The sequence below is a fragment of the Apus apus genome, chromosome 16, assembly GCF_020740795.1.
Source record: "Apus apus isolate bApuApu2 chromosome 16, bApuApu2.pri.cur, whole genome shotgun sequence".
In the NCBI taxonomy this organism is placed as follows: Eukaryota; Metazoa; Chordata; class Aves; order Apodiformes; family Apodidae; genus Apus; species Apus apus.
The window spans coordinates 12634010-12657153 of record NC_067297.1 but is presented as its reverse complement, the minus strand read 5'-3'; the positions used below and the strand labels follow the sequence as shown (position 1 = coordinate 12657153).

Below are 23144 nucleotides of genomic sequence, written 5' to 3'. Positions count from 1 at the left end.
TGGGTTCCCCCTTGGACCTTGGGCAGGGTTCTCAAACCATCTGTGAGCCAAGAGGGGAGGGGAGAGCAGAACACAAGTCTGACACAGACACTGCTGGAACTCATCACTTTTATTTTTTTAAATGCATTTCTCTTCCAACTCTGGCTGTTCAGTGAAAGGCCAGCTCTGTACCAGCTCCTCTCCAGCTCCCACATGTGGCTGTGCCAGAGGGGATGGTTTCTTTTTCCAGCACTTGTAACTGTACAACAGGAGTTTAATTTGCCTGAAGGGGTGACACAGTTTGAGTGAGAAGGTGCTGGGGAGCTCAACACCCACAGCAGTGGGCAAGGCACAAATTCAGCCTAGTCAATAAATTTGTCTTGTGTCACAACAGTAGCCAATGGTTGTGGAATGACCCTTGCTGGGGTGAACAGGAACAGCAAATCAACACTTAACCTGTGCTGGCAGAGCAGGACCCGACACAGCACTTGGTGCTGAGTTGAGTTCTGCCCTTTTCTTACATATCTTGCAAGAAAAGGGCACCATTTGGGTGGGATTCCTGCTTCCCAGGCATTAGTGAAGTGCAGGTCACCACACAAGCTCAGGACACAGAGTCTCCATTGAGTTCTGACTTCAAGAACTGCAATTAAATCTTCTAAAACCAGAAACAGCTCAGCCATTGCCACTCCAGCCAGAGATTTCAAGGCAATTTTACTTGGATTCAAACGCTTCATGTCACTAGAAAACCTGAGAGCTCTGCAAGTTGCCAAAATCCTCCTCAGTGTCACTAGCTGTTGCTAAACTATGGAAGGTGTGACTCATGGCATCCTTCTCCTCACAAGAAACTGCTCCAAAAAATAAGGAATGAAACTGGAAAAGGCAACAGTTACAGAAGTAAGAAACTGCAATGTAGAGTTGTGGGCTTCATTCTTTCTGAAGCTTTTGCCACTTTAAAACCCTTACCAGCCTGCAGTGTGCCCTGCTGGAGCTCACCTGCCACCCCTGAGGTTCCCAGCCCCACAGCTGAAGGTGGCTGTGGTGGTTTGTCAGCTGTGCTGCTGTGGAAGCTGCTGCCATTGAAATTCCACATGCAACCCCCAGGCTAGAGGGAGCCTTGGGCTCTGCACCAGCAGAGGGATTCCACTGGAAGTACAACCAGGAGCCTCCTTACCTTCTGATAGTGAGATGGTTCCTCTCCATCCAGCAGGACATGGTCTTCAGCCATGGCTGTTCCTTCCATGCCTGTCACATCTCTCTTTGTATCTCTGGGAATGTTTTTAATCTCTTGTTTTACCAAAGAACTTGCAGGTTTCACTGACCCTGTGTCTGAGGCATTTCTGTTCCACTGGGGCTTTTTGGAAGCAACTGCTGCTGTGCTGCTGTCTCTGTTCATGGAGGTTGTTTCAGATTTACCCGTATGTGCCTTGAAGCTGGATGGAGAGAGCAGGTCAGGTCAGCAAGTGACTTTATGTGGTGTTCTTAGAATGTCTTTCTTTTCTGCTGATGACAAGCACTATGGCTTTAGATTCTCAACAAGGACCTTCCCTCCCTTCCTACTGCAACAGAACCCTGTGGAGATACAGGGCAGCAGAAGCCAGTAGGGAATGCTCCCTGCTGCACCAGGTTTATTGCTGTGGATGCTCCAGAACCTGCCTAGTTCATAGTTTCCTATGAACAAAGACTCCAGGATCCACACAAAGCTTTACCAACACCCTGCAGCAACAAGCAGGTCACTCCCTTTCCATCTTAAATCTGACTTGGCTGGAAAATGTTAAGCTTCCATCTTTTTTATCCTTTTAGAGCAGCCTGCCTCCCTCCCCCTTGAAGCCCAGTGTTACCTTTCCTGTGGCTGGGAGAAGCTGGGAGGCTGCTGGGAAACTGTGGCCTTTTCAACCTCAGACAAGGTAGCCAGGATAAAGCTGGCTTCCAGCACCATGTCCTCCACGCTGAAGGCGACAGGTCTGAACACAAACATTCAGAGACCAAACCAGAGTGCAGGGTCACACACATTGTAGGAGGAAACACCTCATGCAGTTCTACAGACACATTACAAAATGCCTCTGATAACCTGAAACTCTGTGGGCTGCTGAGGAACAGGAGATGGCTTCACGTTACAGATTTAAATCCACCAAGGAACAAATGCTACACAATATTATATTAGTAAAATCATAGTTTTAAATAGGTAACTTAAAATTTAATCAGAACTTGTATTGTTTCTTCAGGCTACTAAATCAAATCATTGTGTGCATTAGACTGAGAGCCTGAAGTGTCCAGGTGGCCTGTAGGTGCTCATCAGTCAGCAGGGCTGGCTCAGGAATGCTGGTGCCTATTTAGATGCTTTATGTGGAACTACTTAACCCTATCCTGCAGCTCAGAAATACAGCTTTTGGGATGGAGTGAACATCTGTTTTACTGTCTCAGTTAAATGTCCATTGAGTAACCTGCAGCCAAACCAGCTGTAGATTTGTAGCTGCAGTAGTTCCAGTCACGCATGTTCCAAAACGTACCTTCCAGACACATCAAAATGGATTGAGACAGGAAGACTGGTAACTTCTGAAAATGCCAGCAGTCCCTGAAGATAAGAGGTGGGTGATTAGTCACTGTTTAAAAACCAGAAGATTAACATTAGAACGTAAGCTTCTCCCAGCTGTTGTTTCCTAGCAAAAGGAGGGTACCAGTCTCCTGCTTCTAGAATGCATTTCTTGCCCTCCCTGCCTGGAGCTTTGCCAGAAAAGCTTCTGCACGTGGCACTTCTGTGGCCACCAAGCTTTTTCCTGTGCAGTTAGTGTGTTTACCCAGCACTGAAACTGTGTTTGTGTTGTTCTCAAAATGTTTCACTTGTCTTTCAAGTGTGTGGCCTGTGCAGTGTCCTGAAGATCCTGCTTTTTAAAGCTAATCCCTAATCAGCTGGTGAAATAACTGCTGCCAGTCAGGAGGCCTGGTGGAACATGTCCCAGGGCCACCCTCTGTTGTCCCGGTCAAGTCAGGCAAAATAACAGGAAATGTTTTATTTTACTTTACCCTCAATTCTTTAAGGCAAAATGTCACTTCAGAATCTACTCCAACTTGAAAGTAGTCAAATTCATCTGGGTTTAATTGTATTTCAGTAAGCATTGTCTTTGAAAAATCTGCAATAACAAGAAAGGGACTCAAAGGAGAGAAGTTGAACTTCACAAAACAATGGCTGTAACCATGAGGTTTTTATATCAGCATTATTTCAACAAATAATTCTATTTTATAGTGACCCACACTAACATGTTTATCTACACCTACTTCATAATTAAGTAAAATCCTCAATTTATAGTATATTATGTAGAATTAACTGGCTTTTAACAGAACCTATTTTATGTTTCCCTCTGATCTACCCTGATACCTGCTGCTGTTCTTGCAAACCTGCTTTGTCAACAGGGATCCCTCACAAACAGCATTACCAGCTGCTTGGTGCTGCACAGACGGGAAGACCAAAATGCCTCGTGGCTTCCACAGATTAATCATCCCTGCTGACAATCACCAGGGGACAATGAAGGTGGGCTCAGGCTCTTTGTTTTAAATTATAATCTTTTCCTGATACGCAAGTGGCAAGAGGAAAAAGGCTCTTCAGTTTCAGGTATTCAATTGTTCCTTGTTCCCATTAATCAGTCCGTAGTTGTTGGGAGGTGTGTGACAAGAAAGCAAGAGGGAATTTCCAGGATGTGTTACATACTCTGAGGCACTCACAGAAATGAAGCAGTACACACCTATCCAGCTCTCTTCCAGCACCAGGCTGCTACAAAAGCATTACAGACTGTTCCCAGTCTTCTGTTGCTCTGCTCAAAAGGGCTGGTTTGTTTTTTTTTTCCCCTAAAACTGTAGAAACAGACACTCTGGCAGAGCCCGCTGCAAGGCAGGGCCTACCATGTGCAAATGAAAACAGGTCGAGGCAGAAGGTGCAGCTTCTTGCTTGGAAAATGGAACCTGAGTGTGGAAGAAGCCAAGCCCACCAGCAGCTGCTCTGCTGTGCAAAGGCCAGGCTGTGTGCCAGTGCCCACAGAACACTGGCTGCAGGCTCTGTGTGGCATCACGTGCTACACAATAAGAACAGTGCTCATCATTCCTACTGTTTTCCTAGACTGTTTCTTTTTTTGGTACCTCATTACAGTTTTATCCACTCTTTTCTGACAATAACCTGTGTATGTTTCTAAACCAGCAAAATGTGTCACTCAAAATGTACTCGTCTTTTTCTTTTCAGCAATTTCTTCTCTGTTTCTTTCCAGTTTCCACCACTTGATCCTTCCCCCCTCTCCACTGCTTAAGCCTCTTCTCAGCACAACCCCCACCCTTTGCCCCAGGCAGTCATCTTCTTCTGCCTCATTATCCTCAGCTTTGGCCAAAACCATGTATGAAAACATCCCTTTATTCTGTGATAGACAAGAACCTACACTTCAAAACCACATTTAAATCGGCAACATTTGCTGGAGTCACACCCCAAGAATCGAGATTGTTCTCCACCCCAGATGCAGGTCAGGCAATGGCAGCACAGCAGCAGTAGCCCACTGAGCACACTGCATTGCCCTTACACTGGAATACAGTTCATAATGCTATCAATTCCATAATGATGGTATTCAGATTTAAACAGTTCTTTTTCAAACATAAAATGATCCCCTTTTTCCTGCCTGTTGCCTTTTTTCTGCAGCACAGTCACTACCTCTGTTCAAGCCTAGAGCAAGTGGCACAGTCTGTTTCAATTGGCTGCTCAGTCTCATACCTGCCACTGATACCAGAGAAATGTTATTAAAAACATACTTCCTTAAAATGTATTAAATCCAGAGGGTGGCAGTATGACTTCAAATCTCTCTGTAGATGTTCCCTCTTATAAAAATCTCACCCAGCCATAAAATGTATTCTCTGTTTGTTGCAACAGTTATTATTCCTGCAGTTCACTTGTTTTAAAGTCCCAGTATTGTTTCACGTCTGCAATTTCCTTACCAGTGTCTTCCTCGATGTAACTCTTGAAACAAACTTTCATTGGAGTAACTGACAAAGTTATTTCTTCTTGACTGGTGGGGAAGTGAACCATGATGTCAGCCAGCAGCCTGCAAGATTTCATTCACCATTACAAGAGCTCCTGCACACAAGGAACATATCTAGTAGCAATGCTGGCAGGGAAAGCAGGGTCTAGCTGCCCTCTGCCTCTGCTGGCAGGACAAGCCCAGCCTTGGATTCTTCCAGGGGTTCCATCCAAAGCAGATCTTGGCCTTACTGCATTCAAAAAAACATGTACTATTACCACTGGATTAATTGCCTATAAAATTATAGCACTGCTTTATTTGTCACAGGTGAATGTTGCTGAAAGGTGTGAGTTTGAATCAGACATGACACACTTCTCAGGGCTGGACTGGGCAGGGTTAGTGGGAGCGAGACAAGTTTCTGAAGTAGTAATGTGAGAAACCAAGCACTAGGAAACAGGATTTAGGAATTCAACATTTTGGACTGTGCCCTGATCTGATCTTTATTATGTTAATGACTATGACAGCAGTACTGCCTCCTGTGTTTTGGTCGGAGCTTTTCTGGTTGCTGTTTTTGGGCGTTTTGTTTTGTGGTGTGTTTCCCCCTCCAACCCCCCCTTCAGAAAAACCTTTTGTATTCATTACCTGGAGTGGACTTTAAGGATGTTTGGACACATGTGCTTTGCAAAAACAGCCTGCAAGGGGTCACACTCCTGAAAGGTCAGATTATATGTTTTTACAACACCTAAGGATAAAAGAAATGAACAAAAATCAATGCTGGTTTGTGGTTGTCAATGATTTTTTTTCAGTATTGTTTGTTCTTTTAGGAAATCTCACCAGAGAAAGGAACCAAGTGACTCCCTCTACCTACATGCAATTAACTCACCCACAACTAGTAAACTGGATTAACACACCAGTGCAGGATTCCTTCATCCTATCAGTCACACCCTCCAGCTTCCGGGTTTTGAAGAATCCACAAGAAATAAAGCTGACAACATTTAGCACGTGTAACTACTGAAGGGAAGAACATTTGTCTGATAAAGGCTGTTACAGCTCCAATTTAACCAGGTGATGTAGGTGATAATTCCAAATCATCATGTGAAAAGGCTGAAAGTGTTTGGCATCATGTTCCATCAATAATATTCAGTTAGTAACTGTACTAAACATTATATTGCCCTGCTGTTTTTAACCTGCTTCTTTGTGTGTGTAACCTACCATGTCTGCAGAGGAGCTGAAAAGTTACGTGATGATCATTAATATTGGTATAAATGCTGCATTTCTCTACGTTCCTTTCCAGCACATTTGCACATCTGAACACAGGAAGAACTGACTGTAAAACAAAAGAAGTGCAGAGGTTACTCACCAAGCAACTCTGCAATGTTCTTTCCCAAGTTTTGCACAGGTTGTCTCAAGCTCCTGCTTTGATGGCTTCCCCAACAGCTCTGTAAGCAGACACTGAGGCAGCAGACATGAATCCTCACCCAAGAGGCCAACAGCTCTGACTGCAAAACATCTGGTCAAAGCTCTCCTGCCTCATGCTGGTTTTGAAGGCTCCAGGAGGAGCACTCCCAAGGCTCCATGGGGCTTTCCTTCAGGCCAAGATCCAGCTGGTTCAGGCTTTGGGAACTGCAGGGCACAGCTCACCATGAAATACCAACACCCTCTTGTGCAGAACTCCTCAGAAGCACTTTGGTTTAGAACCATCTACGTGCCTCTGTGAGCCTCCCCCTGTAATTCCATTTGGAAACTGGGCTAATTGGCTGCTTACAAAGCCGTGCATAATAATCCACTAAAATATACCTTAATTATCAATTTACATGGGAGGGATAACTGTTTTTCCTTCTGACATGGCTGAGAGACAGCTGTCCAGCAGTAGTGTTGGAAAAACATAGATGAGAAGAAGATACATGCATATGCTGACCTTGAAGAATTCACTGATCTTAAGGCAAGCTGAAAATACAAGCAAAATAATTTATCAACTCAAAACTGTTTCATATCAAACCTGTAACCATTCCTAAGCCATGCATCCTTTGCATGGCTGCATCTCAAAATAAAGACAGGTGCATCATGCATTTAGTCTTGGTTAAACTTTTCACCTTCATTGTCACTGGTCAGAAGCCACTGATACAGGCACAGGAATCAAATTTAGGGACATTTAAGTGGCCCTGAAGTGAGAGTTACCTCAACACTTAAAGCTCAGCTTGTGTTTCAGGCATTTGAAGGACTGGAGTTTATCCTAAACCAAACTTTTTGTACACCCATCCACAGGATATGTACAAATGAGCAAAGGCATTCCCAGCACCTCAGAAATTCTTCAGGCTTAAGAAGAAATTATCTCCATTTCTGATTTTCCAGCCTCTCAGTAAATTAAGGTGAGTTGATCACTTTTAACTAAGCAACCTCTAGGGAAAACCCTAATTCTGCTGGAAATGGTGTTTGATTAACAGGAGGCATGTTAGTGGATGCTTTCTTCCTGTTGAGTCACACCAGTACAAAAACACCCTCTCTAGAGGCAGCTTCTGCTGGGGTACAAAACATAAGCCTTTTGACCCATGACAACAGAAATAAACCCCCTGATATTAATCCAGATGTCCTGGACAAACTTCAGCTTGGGTAACAGAAAACAGAAGAACACGAGGGGCATGAATTTTGTAATTACAATTAGAGAAAATATGGCATCTGTCCCTCCTGGAAGTGGAGGAAGCTGAGAGAAAACCTATCTCAGACTGAGGGTACCTGTGGAAAACAACACAATATTCAACACTGTAAATATGAGGCTTCCAGTAAAGATTTAAAAATGACAGTAAATCAAATTCACTTACACCTTTTTCTACGGGGTCAAACCAAAACTCATCACTAATCCGTGCTAGGGCATGTATTGCTCTTCCAAACACTGGCAGGAAAAGAAAACAGTGCAATATGCATTTTGAGTTAAACAACAAGTTATACTACATTTTCTCCAGAACAATTTAAGAGGAAAAATAGCAAATTTCCTCCACGTTTCAAAGGAAACTGAGGCCATGGTGGAAAACATTACTCTCCTTTCTGGCAGCACAAGCCCTGATGTTTTCAGAAGCTGCCTCCAATGAGACACACCTCAGATGTCACCTGTCCCTTTGCAGCAGTTGGTATGACCTGATCTCACCACAGATTGAATCGAATTGGACAAAACACCTCTGAAGTCAGAAATTAGCTTTCATAGATGGCAACAAGTTTGAGCCAGCAGTAAGCAGCTGGGCATCTGTAAAGACAGAGCCCTAAGAAACACAGAAGCAAGCAGTGGGATTCAAAATGAGCCTCTGCCCACCCTGGCACTGGCAGAGCAGCATTTTGCTGATTTATTTGGGCCTCTGGAAGGAGGACAGCATGCCCAGGGGGGCACCGCGGTGGCTCCTGCACTTGGAAGTACCACACACACATCCAGCCCTCTGCCCTCTGATCCGGGCCACATTCAGGGGCTTCACGTCGCCCCACAAAACTGCCTTTGTTCTTCTAGGGACGAGGAAGAGGCAGCTCCTCAGCTGTGCTGCGACAGCGGCAGGCCCGGCCGCAGCCCCCCGTGCTGCACCCCCCGAAAGCCCCGGGGAAGGGCAGGGCCGGGGACCCCGCTCACGCATCCCCGCGGCTGCCGGGCCCGTGCGGAGCTCTCCCGGTTATCTCCCGGCTCGCAGCCCGGCGCGGGGCCGGCACGGCTACCTCTGAGGTGAGCCCCCCCCAGGACGCCCTTCATGGCGGCCCCGCTCCCTCACGGCGCGGCGGGAAACGCCCCCCCCGGGACCCGGATGGAGCCGCCGCGCGGGGCTGCGCAGGAACGCGTGCCGGGGTGTTTTGGCCTCCGGGGGGCGCCGTAGCGGGCGGGCGGCGCCGGCCTGGCTTCCGGGAGGAGCCGCAGCGGGGCAGCGGGACGGCGGCGCCGAGCAGGATGGTGAGCGGCGGGGGGACCGGGCCCGCCCGGCCCCGGGGCCTCGCCCCGCCTCGCCCCGCCGCGCTGGGGGAGCCCGGGCTGGCTCCTTGCGGCCCGGGCCAGCGGAGCGGCGGGCGCGGGGCCCGGCGGTGCGGCGAGGAGCGGGCCCCGCGCCGGGCGCTCCGGGGAGGTTTTCTGTCCTGCCCGCCAGAAACGCGCCTGACGCCGAGCTGAGGTAGAGGGAGGGGCGGGAGGGCAGCGCCGAGAGGAGCTGCAGCCCCCGGAGGGCCCGCCGGGCGGTGAGGAGGCCGCGGGAGGGGCGGGCAGCGGGGGCTGCCCTGGGAGCCGGGGTTTGGTTTGGTTTGGTTTGGTTTGTTGTTAACGCTTCCCCCATAACATCAACAATTCATTAATTATGATTTGCCTTATTCATTTGGCTATATTTTCTTTTCTGTTGCTTTCTTTTGTTTAACATTGATCATGTTTCGCCCTGTTTTTCATCCCCCCCCCCTGTCTGCAATCAACTTCTTCATTCCAATAAGGCTGGGCACAGAGTAAGTTTACTCCTCTTGGCTGTTGCTAACACCGGTGGTAAGGGCTTGGTCACGTCACTAGACGATTTTAATGTCAAATGGCACCTATGAATTAGGGGCTGCTGTTCAAACCACCAATTTCCTAGTAATTGCACCTAATTCCCAGTAAACGCCAGATGTAACATTCTTTGCCACTATTTGATATTGCACATCCCCGTGATGCTTTTAATTTAATTAGTGTTATTGTAGCTTGCTGAGCTTTTCTTTAATGGATGGGGGCTCACATGTGGTTTGGGGGAAGATGCAGGGTCTGCCAGTTGGTCAGCAGAGGGAACTGGTGGGTGTTGAACGTGCACTCTGCTGACCGGGGGGTTGTGTGTGTCAGGAGGCAGTTTGACTGTATCCCACACGAAGTGTGTAACTGGTGCTGCATCTCTAAGTCTCTTCAGAGTCAGTAAGAGAATCTGCCTTGAAAAAGCAAAATCAGTTGTTACCCATTTTTAAGTGCATTGAAGTTTATCATCTATTAAAGGTTGGACCAGAAGCTCCTGGAGGTCCCTTCCAACCTGGCATTCTGTGATCATCTGACTGATGCTCATGAGAGCATTTTTCACTGGGAACTCTTGAAAGACCATCCAAAATGTGTCTTTTTTTGGTGTTGTTTTTCTCCCCCCCCCCCCCCCCTCCAGAGTTAGTTTTAATTTGGCAGCTCATTGATTGAAAAGCTCTTGTGTTGCTTTACCAGTGCTCCCACCACCTGCACCCCAGAGATCCCTGCCTTTGGTGGGGGCACTGGGAGCTTCCAAGTCAAAAAACCCAAATCAACCCAAAACCCAAACAGAAAAGTTCCCTCTGCCTTTTCTGGTAGCTGCATGGCCTAAAAATTTTAAAAGCAAATATTAAAAGAAGGTAATTTTTTAGCATAATTACAGCTGCTCTTACAGATCTCTGAGCTGTGTCTTTTCCAAACACCTCAGATGTTTGTCACGTCAGGAACTGTCTGACTAACAAAGCATTATGGCTGGAAGATAATGCTTCTCTCTTCACATGGAGCAGTTTGTCAGGCTCCAGAGCCACTGTTCCTGCACTGCAGTGGCCTAACACCCCATGCTTTATAGAGCTTTTCATCTCCTTGTTGCATAATTAATAACTTAATAAGCAATTAAATGCTTTGCTGGCATTATTTCTCTATTTGCAGATTGAAAGCCAGGGATATTAAACTATGGTCTTAATTAATCTGAAGCCTTGATTTTGAAGCCCCCATTGAATTAGGATTCTCCTTGCATCCAGTGTTCTGAAATTAAAGATAAAGCAGCCCCTGGGAGCTGCAGTCTGGGTCAGCATCTCTGCAGTGCCCTGGGGTGGGGTTTTGTTTTGGTTTTAAACTGTTGGTCCTTTCAGTGGTTCCTGCAGTGCAGACTCTGTTCAGCTCTGAACATGTGTTGCAAACTTGCTGCTTTTTTATTTTTGATAAGGAAGAAAACAGAAGTTAATTAAAGCAGAAAGAAACTTGGATGTAGAGTTTTAAAGGGAAGTGGCCACTATTTAGCCAGGTCTGGGCTTGAGAGCATGTGTTGGAGGTGTCTTATTTAGTATTTTTTGGATGTTTAAGGAGAAAAAAAAAAGATGGGATAGTTCCCAAATCTGTGTGAAATACATCAGGCAGCACCATGTTTCTTTTGTTGTACCTTGCAATAACTTTCAGCAAAAAATAAGGCAATAAAGTCTGTAGAATGTTGTGGTTTAAGCCCCCCCCTCTTGTTCTGTGTTAGGAAGGGCTCTTGTTTTCCCTCAGTAGAGCAAAATTCCATGACCATTTCATTCATATTTTAGTAGCTTTTCTATCAGAATGCAAAGTGGTGAAGCTGAGGAAAACATTGCAGTGCTGTTTCCTAATGGTTCTTGTCTCCACAAGTCTCTGTAACAATCTTTCTTTCCTGCCCTGGCACCTGGAAGTTGGTGTTAGTGTTGGGTGATCTTCACATTCCACATCGATGCAACAGCCTCCCAGCCAAGTTCAAAAAACTGCTGGTTCCTGGAAAGATCCAACACATCCTCTGCACGGGAAACCTCTGCACCAAGGACACCTATGACTACCTCAAGACTCTGGCTGGGGATGTTCATGTTGTCAGAGGGGACTTTGATGAGGTAGTGACCTCTCTTGGGAGTGTCCTTCTGTGTGCAGCGTTTGGGGGATTGGTGATGCAGGTGGACCTGGGCAGATGGGGGCACCTGGAAAGCAAACTGGGCAGAAGGGCTGTGGTTAGAGGCAGTAACTCTGCCCTTGTAAGACCACATCTGGAGTGTTGTGTCCATGCTGGGCTCCCCAGTTCCAGAGAGACAGGGAGATGCTGGAAAGAGTCCAACAGAGGCTACAGGGATGATGAAGGGACTGGAACATCAGTCATATGAGGAAAGGCTGAGAGACCTGGGGCTGTTTAGTCTTGAGAAGACTGAGAGGGAACCTTATTCATGTCTATAAATACCTGCACGGTGAGTGTCAAGAATGGGCCAGTCTCTGTTCCTGTGACAGGATGAGGGGAAACGGCACCAAGTGACAACACAGGAAGTTCCACCTCAACATGAGGAGAAACTTCTTCACTGTGAGGGACAGGCTGCCCAGAGAGGTTGTGGAGTCTCCTCTGGAGACTTTCAAGAACCATCTGGACACATTCCTGTGTGATCTGCCCTGGGTGTTCTTTTTGCAGCAGGGGGGTTGGACTTAATGACCTTCAGAGGTCCCTTCCAACCCCTATGGTTCTATGATTCTAATGTGAATGCACAGGGAGTTCTTAGCAGTATTTTGCATACTTGGCTGTGTCTGGGAGCCCAGCAAGGGACCTGCTGCTGGCAGAGCTCTGCAGTTCCTTGCATCACTCCAGTGTTCATAAAGCAGCTTTGTAGCTCTCCTTTTGGAGGAGCAGGGCTTCTTACACTGAGTATTATTTCCATAAGCTTCCCCCCTCTCTCTTTGGTGTTGCATGGAGTTGTTTTTAAAGATGAAGCTGCACATCTAATCTGTTTGTTTGTTTTTTAATTTTTAGAACCTGAATTACCCTGAACAGAAAGTTGTTACTGTTGGACAGTTCAAAATTGGGCTGATTCATGGGCACCAGGTTATTCCCTGGGGTGATATGGCCAGCCTGGCACTGCTACAGAGGCAATTTGATGTGGACATCCTAATTTCAGGACATACACACAAATTTGAGGCATTTGAACATGAAAACAAGTTCTATATCAATCCAGGATCAGCTACAGGAGCCTATCATGCCTTAGAGAAGTATGTGAAGTGTGGGAAATACCTGGGGGGTGGGGTGTTTCTTTGTGATAACACAGCTGAACCCAGACCTTGTGAAGGTTAATGGCTACATTTTAACTGAGAGGAAGGCTTGACAGTACCTGCTACATCTCCTTGACTGAAACAGTTGAGAGTGAAATACTTCAAGCTTCAGATCTGATGTGCTGTGCTTACAAAATTCATTATCAGTTTTTCATAGTGGTTTCTGTGAAGCAGTGCTGAAACACTGCTAAAACAGTTCCCCTGCAATTAATATGAATGTCTTTCCCTCTCTTTCCAGCAACATCATTCCTTCATTTGTGCTGATGGACATCCAGGCTTCCACAGTAGTGACATATGTCTATCAACTCATTGGAGATGATGTGAAAGTAGAAAGAATTGAGTACAAAAAATCTTAAATATGTCTTTGCTTGTCTGGTACTTTTACCATCTCATCCTGAACTGCAAGTTACCACAAGACTTGATTGCTAGTTTACAGCCCTCCACTTACTGCTAACAGCTTAACAATGTAGCTTCTCCACAATGAGTTTAAAACAACATTGTGTTTGCTTTTCTCTGTATGAATTGATTTGTAAAATATTCCATTAAAATAACTGTTTAAGTACTGTTCCTTAATGCTGTAATAAACTCCACTTGGTAGAAAACCTAAGGTTTATGAACTGTTGGTGGGAAAAATGCAACAGTTATAGTTGATTTTAAAATGCCTGATGCTCTGGTTTGGTGACTTTTACCTAAAGGAAAGGGCCTGAGCAGAAAGATTGAGGCTCTGGGGCAATGTTTGCTTCAGAATCCACTTGATATTTAATGTTGTCAATTAACATTCCCAATTACATTAAAAGAATGGATTGATAGATTCTGAAAACATTACAATTAACTTGTAATTTACAGTAGTAATTTCACTGTAGAAAATGTCACTTTAGTCTTTTTCTAATGAAGGCAGTTTCAATTACCACCATGCTTTAATGAATGAAGGTCTCATGAAATCTATAAAGAGGGAAGAGAGGCTTTTCTTCATGGATGGCTTATCTCTGCCAGCCCATGTGTGTGCCCTGGGCTCCACGTACAGAGCTTTAACCACTGTAATTCCATGTGGAACTTGTGCTGCTGGAGACCAAGAACACTGGCTGTTCAAGAAGGCTGGAGCTTTTGCCTCCTCATGAGGGAGGAGAGGGAACAAGGCAGGGAACAATGTATTTGAACAGCTCCCATTTCTCCTGGCTGTGAACTTCCCAGTAAAAAGTAAGTTTTGTCTCCTTCAGAACAGTTAGAGTGGTGACCTGTTTCCTCTGCAGATGTTGGCCTGTGTGTTAGAGCTTTTTTACAGTGCAGGATCTGTGCAAAAAGCTGGAGTGGTTGCCATGAAGGTTTAAGTTAAACTAAGGATTTCCCATAGACCTTGGAGGAACTTACTTCTGTGTCATAAGCTAAATAACTTATTTCTATTCCAAATCAACCTGCTTTACCTTAGGAAAAGCCCAAGCCTTTCAGCCTGGTGTCTCAGGAACCTCTAGGTTACTGCTTTTTCATGCAGTGAAACACAAGCCTGCTGCTTTCTCCTGCTGCAGCCACACAGAAAGGAACAAGGTTGAAAAGAAAACCTTGGGAAACATCATTCAAGGCAGGTCAGTGACTTGAGTGGAACATCCATTTGCTGGCAGCTTTATCATTCAAAGAAGGTTGATAGAATGCTCTAAGGCCAAAATGGATACCTAAGTCTTTTTATTTCTGCTCACTGTAAAAATTACAATTTGTCTACAAAATGTATTTTACATGAAGTACACCACTTACAGCTTTAAAAAAAAAGGCTTGTCACAATTCTGCAAGGTTGTGTTTATCTGATTTAAATCTTGAAGTGATCCTGACAGCAGCCATCAACATGGAGAAATACAAAAGGATGGAGAAGAAATAGCCTAGAACAGTTAAATCAGATGTGGAAAGCTCAGAGCAGCTTTTGGTAAAAAACAATTAAATTGTTTTGAGGTTTTAGTTTAATGTTCACCTGACCAGAATGAGCCTTCTTAATGCATCGTCTTCATCTTGCCAGTAGAGGGAGAAACAAGGGCAAATCAAGACCTCACCCATGACAGTTCTGTCCACAGGTCTCTTCTGGTCCATTTAGACACATCTGGAAGGCAGGAGAAGAACATTAACAGGGTTTAGGAAAAGACCTGTGAAAGTACTTGAAAGCATATGGCCTAGCATATTCAGGTCAAGTAAAATTAATTATTTGAATTAATAAAAGGACACTTTATTATAGACAATATATTTTACTAAAATAAGCCAGCTAACAAGTATTTTTGCTAAAAGTTGAGTGAAAAAGTCTTAGTTTAGAAGAAAAAGGAGAGAGTACTGCATGAGGTACAGAAATGGTTTGTTTTACCTTCAGAAGATCAGCTGATGAGACATCAACCAGAACAGGATTTCCATACTTCTCTTGATATTCCTGAATTAGGGCTGTTGCATCCTCAATGCTGGAAGAGGCAAAAGTTGATCAGTTAGTTCTCTAAAAAGCCAAGTATTTAAACTATATACACTGAAATGTGAAAATAAGGTATGACCTCCCATTTTTGAAGTCAGGTCCCATCATTTCTCAGTAGAAGCAAGCAAGCCATGACAAGCCTAGCATTTAACCTCTGGCTGTTAATGAACCACCTATATACTAGAATTTAAATGGTTAATTATTGGTTCCTGTCCCGTGTTGTCTGCAGGGTAACAGGTAACAAAGTGACTGGTAGTCCTGAGTATCTGGGGCCTGAAATGAGTTTGCAGCTGAGCACAATGAGCCCAGCTGCAGCCACTGATGATCCCTGATTAGAACCTGCCCTGCTCAGTGCCAAGAGCCTTTGTTTTATTTAAGTGGAACACGAGGTGTTTCTGCCTCCTGAAAAACTCAGCAGCCGAATCCTTTGAGATTCCTAAATTCTTGAGTACAGGCAGTTTGTTTATTTTTTCAGTGTTCTGACTGCTGAAGCTGTGACTCCAGGATGCCACCTAGCTGCGTTCATCTGCAGGTAAGGTGAAACGATTCAAAGCACAAGGGTTTGCTCTTTCACTGGGGTTATTTCTATTTTCACTGCATTTGATCTGCTTGCCAGCCCAGGCTCAATAATCTCTTTCTTTGGCCTGAATCACCCTGTAGAGCTCTTTCCTAAGTGTGCAAAGTAGTGAATGAGATTTTATTTCTTCCTTTAACTTAGCAATGCTTTAAAAAGTCTTGGAGACTAAGTGCTAGACAAGACTTCAAAGAAATGAAAGTAAAATGAGTGATTCAATTTTTGTAATTGCTCTCAAGTCATTCATCATCTGTCTTAATAACTTACCAGTTCTTCTTGACAAAGTAATCCACCAGTTCTTTGATTCTGTGAGTGTTCATCAGTTGTTGCTTCAACAGGGGAAAATACTTAGTTTTCAAGAATTTTTCATATAGCTTCTCATTTATTATACTGTCCAAAACCAAAGATCTGATCTGTAGATTGAAGTTAACATGTATTTAGAAAAGTAAAGTAGTGCTGCTGGAAACAAAGCTGTCCTACAAACAGGGGCAGCCCATAACCCACCACTGTGGGTACATGCAGGAAGATTTTCAGTTGCACGTGAATCAAAAGACAAAAATCCCTGCAAATGTTTCTGTATTTTAGAAGTGGCCATTATGTCAACTCATGCTTAGCAAGATGAGGAGAAAGAGGGGGGAAGAAAAGGTTCTGTGTCCACTTATCTATCAAAAAAGCCTCTAAGTTAAAGGCAAGTGAAGTAAATTTTGCTTACTTACCTGAGAAGCAAATGCCACAACTTCTCCAGTGTTCATGTGTTCATCTATTTGCTGCAGCACAGTTTCTGGGTTACACGTTGATAAGAAACCCTGGCAGAAAGAAGTTACAGTCATGAATAAGCTGAGAATGTTTAAAGCAGAAACTCTCCTTTCAGAGCAAGTATTTGATTTACTCAGGAACAATCAGTCTTTTGAAATTCTAGGTGCAAACATGAAAATTATCAAACCCGGATCTGTGCAGTGTGACCGAAAGAGTAGAACTCGTTGCTTACTCTCAAAGGCTCTTTTGCTGGGACTTCTGCAGAGTTTTCTGACTCATTGCCAGCAGACTCAAGTGTCTTACATTGATACTGTAATTTGGGAAAGTCTTTCTGAGATAACTTTAATGACTGGAAGCCTAAGAGTTTAAGATGCCTTTATACTAGTGCCTCTTTGCTTATGGGAACAGCTCATAATGCTTCACGTGGGAGGACAATGCAGAGCAGAAATAAAGGGGAAAAGAGACTGTCAAGATCCATGAAGAGGATATGGCTTTAAGGTTTACATTAGAACCTGTGAGGCATATAAAAAATATCTTTCCTAGCAGTTAGGAGCCTTCACTCACCACTTTCCTGAAGTAGGATTCAGTACTTTTCTTACAATCTGCTGTGAAACCAGCCCTCTGGTAGCTCCTTAGCAATGATCTGTGTTACCATCAACTTCACACTGCCCTGGCAGGAATATACCCATGGCTTGGGGTGGTGGGGGGAGTTTCTTCACTGGTTTTATGGGTGGGATCCCATATAATATCCTCAAAAGGCAAAGTCATATGACAAAGCTGCTGAGGGTGACTTGAAGCTGGCTGGTTTTGCTTAAAATGAGAAAGAGGAAGAGTTCACATGATCCCTTTCAGAGGAACAAATTTAGAACAATAGCCTTTGTGGTGGGAAATGCCAAGCAGCTGTAACCAGTGAGAGTGAAATAAACTGGATTTGTAAGTTACCTCCTTACAGTTTCTGATGAACATAACCTGCTTAAAGACATTTCCCTTGCACAGACAGAACACAAAAGTTATTGTTTACCTGAATTTGCTGCTCTCGTTTCTCAGCCTGAGGAATCAGCAGCAGGCACCCCAGGGCAAAGGCTGCAAGGTCCAGCTGTGCATATTGTTTAGCTATTCCAATGACATCCAAGTCAGCCAGAACAGGGCACCTTCAGAAGACCAGGAGGGAAGTTCTCAGCTATGATATGTATAACTGGATGGATTTAGTACTGTCAGTAAAACTGCTTTTTAAGCCAGACAGAAGAATTTTACCTCATCTTATTTTCAGAAACAGCCAAGCCATGTGAGTTGAAGTTTCACAGAATACAAAAGCATGACCATTTTCTAGCTTGAAAAAAAAAAAACCAACACAACCCAACTCCCAAACACTCAAGGCCCTATTTTGAGGGAAGTGTTGGCCAACTGCCCAGTGATGCCTTGGTACATGTGTATGACACAGCAGTGTAGGCATGTTCTTCAGCTGGGTCCTTTCCAGTATTTCCTAACTAACTTCTGGTTTCAGTCTGGCTCTCTGAGCTCTGGTTCTTCTCTGTCAGAGAAGAGCCTGTGGTGAGTATGGTAATGATTTATTGTGCTCTTTTACACTGTAAAGGCAATGCACAACTGGTTTATGTGCAGAATGTTCTGCAACACTAATACCACATGTTAACCACATTTATAGATGTGCAGCTGTAAGATTTTTGTCATGTCAGATTAATTCTTTGTAGGAAAATTAATTCTTTCTCTCTTATACTCTGTTTATGTTTTGGGAAATGTGCTGTATTTTGGGCTAAGATATTAACTGGATTTTTAGGGTTGACCCCGAGTCCTTTCAAAAAACATCAGGACAGGAAGAGATGTCCCTTATGGGGGCAGTGACTGGGCAGATCAATTGGTTTTCAGCAGTTTGTGGTGTTAAGTCCCCACTCAGAGAGCAGCTCCCAGTACAGCTCAAACAGCCAAGGCCCTGAGTTACAGCAAATTGTCAGCAGCCTCAGGGCAAGCAAGGAATTTGGGTTGTTGGATGAGAAATTACAAACAGCCATTCCCACTCAAACCAGTACAAATGTGGGATGTGGCATCTACTTACTTGAGCAGAATCACAAAACACTCACAACATTCTTCTAACTGCTTAGGACTCGGTGGACATGAAGCTAGGAAATAGAGAAAACATGATGGAATAAATATATAACCAAGTTACTGCACGAGCCTGATGGCAAATACCAACCCTACCTGTGAGAAATGGTGACAGGACTGCACTTCTCCAGGCTCGACTGAAGATGGGAATCTGTTGACAACAAGGTTTTAAAGTTGTTACTAGGTGTATGTGTAGACACAGACATCCTGACCCACTGCAGGTGCAAGAAGCCTGCCAGTGTTTTTTTTAATCCTAGATGAATTATCCCCTAACATTGCATTCCTCCTATCGTAGTCTAAGATTTAGCCATATTTTGACTGATGACAAAATTATTCTGACTTCAAAAGCCTCTCCAACTAAGTGTTTACTGAAGGAACCACAAGTGCAAAAGATGCTATTCCAGTAATTAATAATGAGACTCATCTGCATATTGCATTGAAAAATCATCAAAGAGTATTTTCCTGTGTAATACTCCCTGACATTTGGCTGCCATTCCCATACACACACAAATAGGATGCTGAACTCCTGGGGGTCACAGAGTATTTGCTTACCTCCCATAATGAATGAATCCCAGTAATTGCTATCAAAACTCTTCTTAGGTATTGTTTCTGAAAACAAAATTCAATATAAATCAGTGTTTGTGAAGATTTTGTGACAATCTACAGAACTGCATTATGCTTGTTGTCTCATCTGCAGTCCCTCAAGGTACCTGTGTTCCTCTGTGAGGAGAAACTGATGCTCATGATTTATAGTTTAGTACATTAAAATTACCACAAGAGGTAACAGTATATGTTGCCTCAGTAAATACATAACATTTCCAGTAGTCTTAATACAACCAGTGCTGAAAATTTGTTGATCCTGCCTTCTTTGCTATTAGTATCTACATCTCATGAGATGAAAACTGGCTTCAGTCCCTGCTCCTCATACAACCACATGGCCAGGTACATCGGTTACCTCCTTAGGCTGTAGCAAGATTACATAAAGTCTGACAATCAGAGGTAATTAAGATTCTGAATGACAAAAATCAGGATTACTATCAGAATGCACACATTTTAGGGGTAATATATTTCTTATGTGTATATGCATACTCATATATGCACAGTTGTGCCTGTGTGTGTATATATTTGCAGGCAAAACTATGCCTATTATGTTGTAAAATTATAATCCTATGAAGAAATTTTCACTTTATTTTCACAGGATTTAATCTTGCCATCTGAAGGGCTTTTAAAAAAAATCCTAGAGCAATTAAAGATCAAAATTCCCCAGCAGTGCTGCCAAAACACAGATTCCTCAAAGCTTTATCAGTTCATCCAAAAGCCTGAAGTAACCATGTAAATTATTAACAATTGTTCACAGTAAGTTTATAGTTTATGCATCTGTCACACTCTTTAGAAATCAGTAAATAAAAAAAAAGCCTTTTTCTCACCTCACTGCAGAGCTTTAAGCTTAAAAATTCCTTACCATATTGAAGCCAAGGAGTTTCTGCAGGAGGGCATTCCACAGTTGTGCATCATACACTTTGTATTCCAGACTGAGTTCTGTCACCAGCCTAACAGCCTAGAGGACAGCAGGGACATGCTTTATTTTAATAAATGTTCATGATTTTCAAAACTTCACTGCTTGCCAGAATAACTGCAGATTTTTACAGCATTACTGGGACCTTTAACTCCTGGCAGGCCCCAGCCAAGCCACTTTCAAAATTATTTTACACCTGTGAGGAAAATGAGAAGAAAACCAAACCCCCCATCTAAAGTGAGATAATTGATCTTCTGGTTGTAGGAAAGCTAAAGTTTATTTTTGATCTATCACTTTTAAATATTAGACTAGCATGTGTACATTTCAGCTCCTGATCACTTCCATTTTATGGCTATAAACCAGAAGTGTTACTGTTGAAGCCTTAGCAGACTAGGATACTTTTTTGTCATACACTGTTGTCTACTTGGTAATCACATTTACCTGTCTCAGTCTTCAGTGTAAGTTAGCTGTTTGGAAAACATATCTGGTAACACAAAGTAATTGTCAAAGTCAAATTCCTAAGCAGAGTATAACTTAAAAACATTAAAGTATGAGGTATGAGTACACTAAGATGAGCAAGTACTAGGGAATGATTTTGTGATGGGCAGTAATCAGCACATCAACGGGGTTGGGGTTTTTTGTTCACTCTGGAGAGGAGAGTCTTTAGGGTAACTGCATATTCATTGGTGTTTTAAAATGTAATTATGAGTAGCACATCAGGAATAGGACAGAGCAACATCTGTTTAGAAATGCATGTGCTGTGTAGAAAGGTGTAGGTTTCACACAAGGTGTAACAAACAAACAATTACGAAGGATTTAAAAATCAAACCGTGGGTTCGTGGCTGTGATTCTTCCATAGCCCTTTAATCATCCCTTCCTTGGGGCTCTTATGAAATGATTCATAAGTATATGGAATATTCAAGATTTCAAACTCTGCCAGATAGATGCAGCATTTTAGAAAATACCTGTAAAAAAAAAAAAAAGTCCCCCCCCAAATCAGAAGTTAATGATACACACAGTGATTATTATATTATAATTCACATAATCAAGCTCAGGATAATATTGGAAAATTGTTCTTCTGTTGCCTTTTGTAAAAAAAAAAAAAAAAAGACTGTATTTGTACTTAATTGTAAAAAAACTTTCTGGAAATTGCTTAGGGAAACATTGACCTGCACAGTTGTGCTTGGATCATCTCTAAAGATAAACCACTTACTATAACTCTTAAGATTTAATTCATGCCCAGAGATATTGCATATGTACAGAAACCCACATGTAGCTGTATGGTATGTTGTGGTCTAAAAGCACCATTTTCCATTAAAAAGCATCATTTTCCCTTAATTCCAGATTACCAGCATAGAAACTCTATTCTAGATATTTTCTAAGTTAGTTCTACAGATGTTTTCAGAGAAACAACATTATTCTGCTGGGGTTTTGGCTCCTTATTTTTGCAGAGGACTGTCTTTGCAAAATGACCAGTTCTGAGCTCTGATGAGCAGAATTCTGTACATATGGGTAGGAGAAAATGTCCTGGGTACTAGAGAAGCAACTGCAATCCATGCCAAATGGAACAAAATATTTCCCATGTAATGTCATATTATTTCCAGGTTTACAAATGAGGACTCTGATGTACTGGACTGCATGACAGGGAAGCTAAAAGATCTAATCATGCTCTTCAGAAATAGATTTTAAAACCTAAAAAAAACCAAATCAGCAAAAAATACTTATCCAAATATCATATTTCTTTCCAATGGCTGTTAATGACCAACAAAATGTTAGTATAAGGAACACCTGAAGAAGAAATTCATCTTACTTGACATTCTCAATGGTTTTCTTGAAGAGTGACTCCACAGTGTTGGTGTCTGCCAAGTAGAGCAGACACTTCAGGGCTCTGCTCCTGTGAGCAAATGTCAACTGAGTAGCACCAATTGGCTGAGAGGAGGGAAAAAAGACAGAGTCAGAAGTCACAACTGGCCACACTTCTAGGAGGACGCCTGTATAGCTAGTGTAATATTTTCTAACACTTTTTGATTAATTTAGTGGGAATATATATGCTAAGTAACAGCCTGGTTCACATCCAACTTTTATACTAACCAGTTGTGTCAATATTTGTCAACTTCAAAGAACACTGTAAAACCAGGTGACTTTGTAGATTTAAGACTATTCATGCAGGCAAGAAAAATATCACAAAATATATTTGCTAATTGTGAAAGACTGAGGGTTGAAGTTCTGCTAATGTTACCACTCCTCTTTAATTCCACCCAAAGTGAGCCGATTTGTTACACCAGCTTAAAGCATGTTCTAGAAAACATTTAATGAAGTTAGTTTTAGATAATATGGATGGTAAATTTAGAAAACCTGGAGTTCCAGGGCTGCTCTTGACAGTCAATAGCAAAATGCCATTAACACCACAGTTTTACTCCAAAGGGGAGGGAGAAACATAGAGCTCATACAAATACATGAACTGCCCAAAAGACAGATACAAAAGCCTCAGGTTGAAACCCATACAGTTAAGCAGACAACATTTGATTTCAATAGGAGGGAAACATTTCAGAAGGAACAAACTGAAACAAGAACTTAGAAACTTACAGATGTGGTAGATGTTGTAATTGCAAAAAGCATCCTTGAACTGTAGTCCATTGGTCGTGACTGAAGCAGATACACAACTCTGCAAAAATACATATTTTTTTTTTTAATACCAGGACAGCACAGCTACTGGAATACAAGGCATCAGTATTCATTGAAATAGAAATAGATTTCGCTGTCAAAAAGAAATTAAGGATAAGAGACACCAAGGATATAGAAAACAAGGAGAAAATGTCCAAATAGCTACTCTTAAGCACAGACTTCCATCTGGAAGTTATTGCATGTGGTGTTTCATTGTGTAAGTACTTGATGATTCAAAATTAATGTCACCAGAGAGTAAAAGTAAGAGCACAGCAGTGAGTTCTGAATCACACACATTGTTTGCTTTCTTGAAAAAGCCACATATAGTTAAACTTGCA

At 43.0% G+C, this 23144-nt stretch overlaps 3 protein-coding genes across 5 annotated transcripts in view; 1 reads left to right on the top strand and 2 right to left on the bottom strand.

The window, feature by feature from the left end:
* Positions 1–94: 94 nt before the first annotated feature.
* RAD9B (RAD9 checkpoint clamp component B) lies at positions 95–8716 on the bottom strand. Of its 3 annotated transcripts, XM_051634253.1 has the most exons (11): positions 8661–8716; positions 7787–7857; positions 6765–6914; positions 6180–6294; positions 5610–5709; positions 4945–5051; positions 3001–3107; positions 2487–2551; positions 1818–1940; positions 1151–1409; positions 95–849 (listed from the first exon to the last, which is right to left on the bottom strand). In XM_051634253.1, exons 1-11 carry the CDS (start codon positions 8692–8694, stop codon positions 718–720), a joined length of 1263 nt encoding a protein of 420 aa, XP_051490213.1. In that variant the 5' UTR covers positions 8695–8716; the 3' UTR covers positions 95–717. The 3 variants fall into 3 exon arrangements, with proteins under 3 accessions (XP_051490213.1, XP_051490214.1, XP_051490215.1); XM_051634254.1 differs by lacking the exon at positions 6765–6914; XM_051634255.1 differs by lacking the exon at positions 8661–8716 and having other exon boundaries at positions 7624–8541.
* A 105-nt stretch (positions 8717–8821) lies between these two features.
* On the top strand, positions 8822–13343 carry VPS29 (VPS29 retromer complex component). The gene is made up of 4 exons (XM_051633895.1): positions 8822–8889; positions 11358–11549; positions 12446–12681; positions 12980–13343. The coding sequence occupies exons 1-4, from the start codon at positions 8887–8889 to the stop codon at positions 13095–13097; spliced, it is 549 nt and encodes a 182-aa protein (XP_051489855.1). The 5' UTR covers positions 8822–8886; the 3' UTR covers positions 13098–13343.
* A 1058-nt stretch (positions 13344–14401) lies between these two features.
* Positions 14402–23144, bottom strand: part of KNTC1 (kinetochore associated 1) — a 38497-nt gene continuing 29754 nt past the window's right edge. The window contains exons 52-63 of the mRNA XM_051633896.1: positions 22729–22807; positions 21953–22071; positions 20972–21107; positions 20089–20184; positions 19179–19235; positions 18723–18777; positions 18580–18643; positions 17530–17659; positions 16469–16558; positions 16020–16165; positions 15080–15170; positions 14402–14824 (exon numbers count right to left, since the gene is read on the bottom strand). Of these exons, the coding sequence (XP_051489856.1) occupies positions 14774–14824; positions 15080–15170; positions 16020–16165; positions 16469–16558; positions 17530–17659; positions 18580–18643; positions 18723–18777; positions 19179–19235; positions 20089–20184; positions 20972–21107; positions 21953–22071; positions 22729–22807 (1114 nt within the window). The 3' untranslated portion in view covers positions 14402–14773. The remainder of the gene's footprint in view (positions 14825–15079; positions 15171–16019; positions 16166–16468; positions 16559–17529; positions 17660–18579; positions 18644–18722; positions 18778–19178; positions 19236–20088; positions 20185–20971; positions 21108–21952; positions 22072–22728; positions 22808–23144) is intronic.

Coding starts and splice junctions, on each gene's coding strand:
- RAD9B (XM_051634253.1), bottom strand. CDS start 8,694: ATGAAGGGCGTCCTGGGGGGGGCTCACCTCAGAG. Junction 6,295..6,764: donor CATGTAAATTGATAATTAAG/GTATATTTTAGT, acceptor TTTGTTTTACAG/TCAGTTCTTCCTGTGTTCAG. Junction 1,410..1,817: donor TTCTCCCAGCCACAGGAAAG/GTAACACTGGGC, acceptor CTCTCCATCCAG/CTTCAAGGCACATACGGGTA.
- VPS29 (XM_051633895.1), top strand. Junction 11,550..12,445: donor TCAGAGGGGACTTTGATGAG/GTAGTGACCTCT, acceptor TTTAATTTTTAG/AACCTGAATTACCCTGAACA. Junction 12,682..12,979: donor GCCTATCATGCCTTAGAGAA/GTATGTGAAGTG, acceptor CTCTCTTTCCAG/CAACATCATTCCTTCATTTG.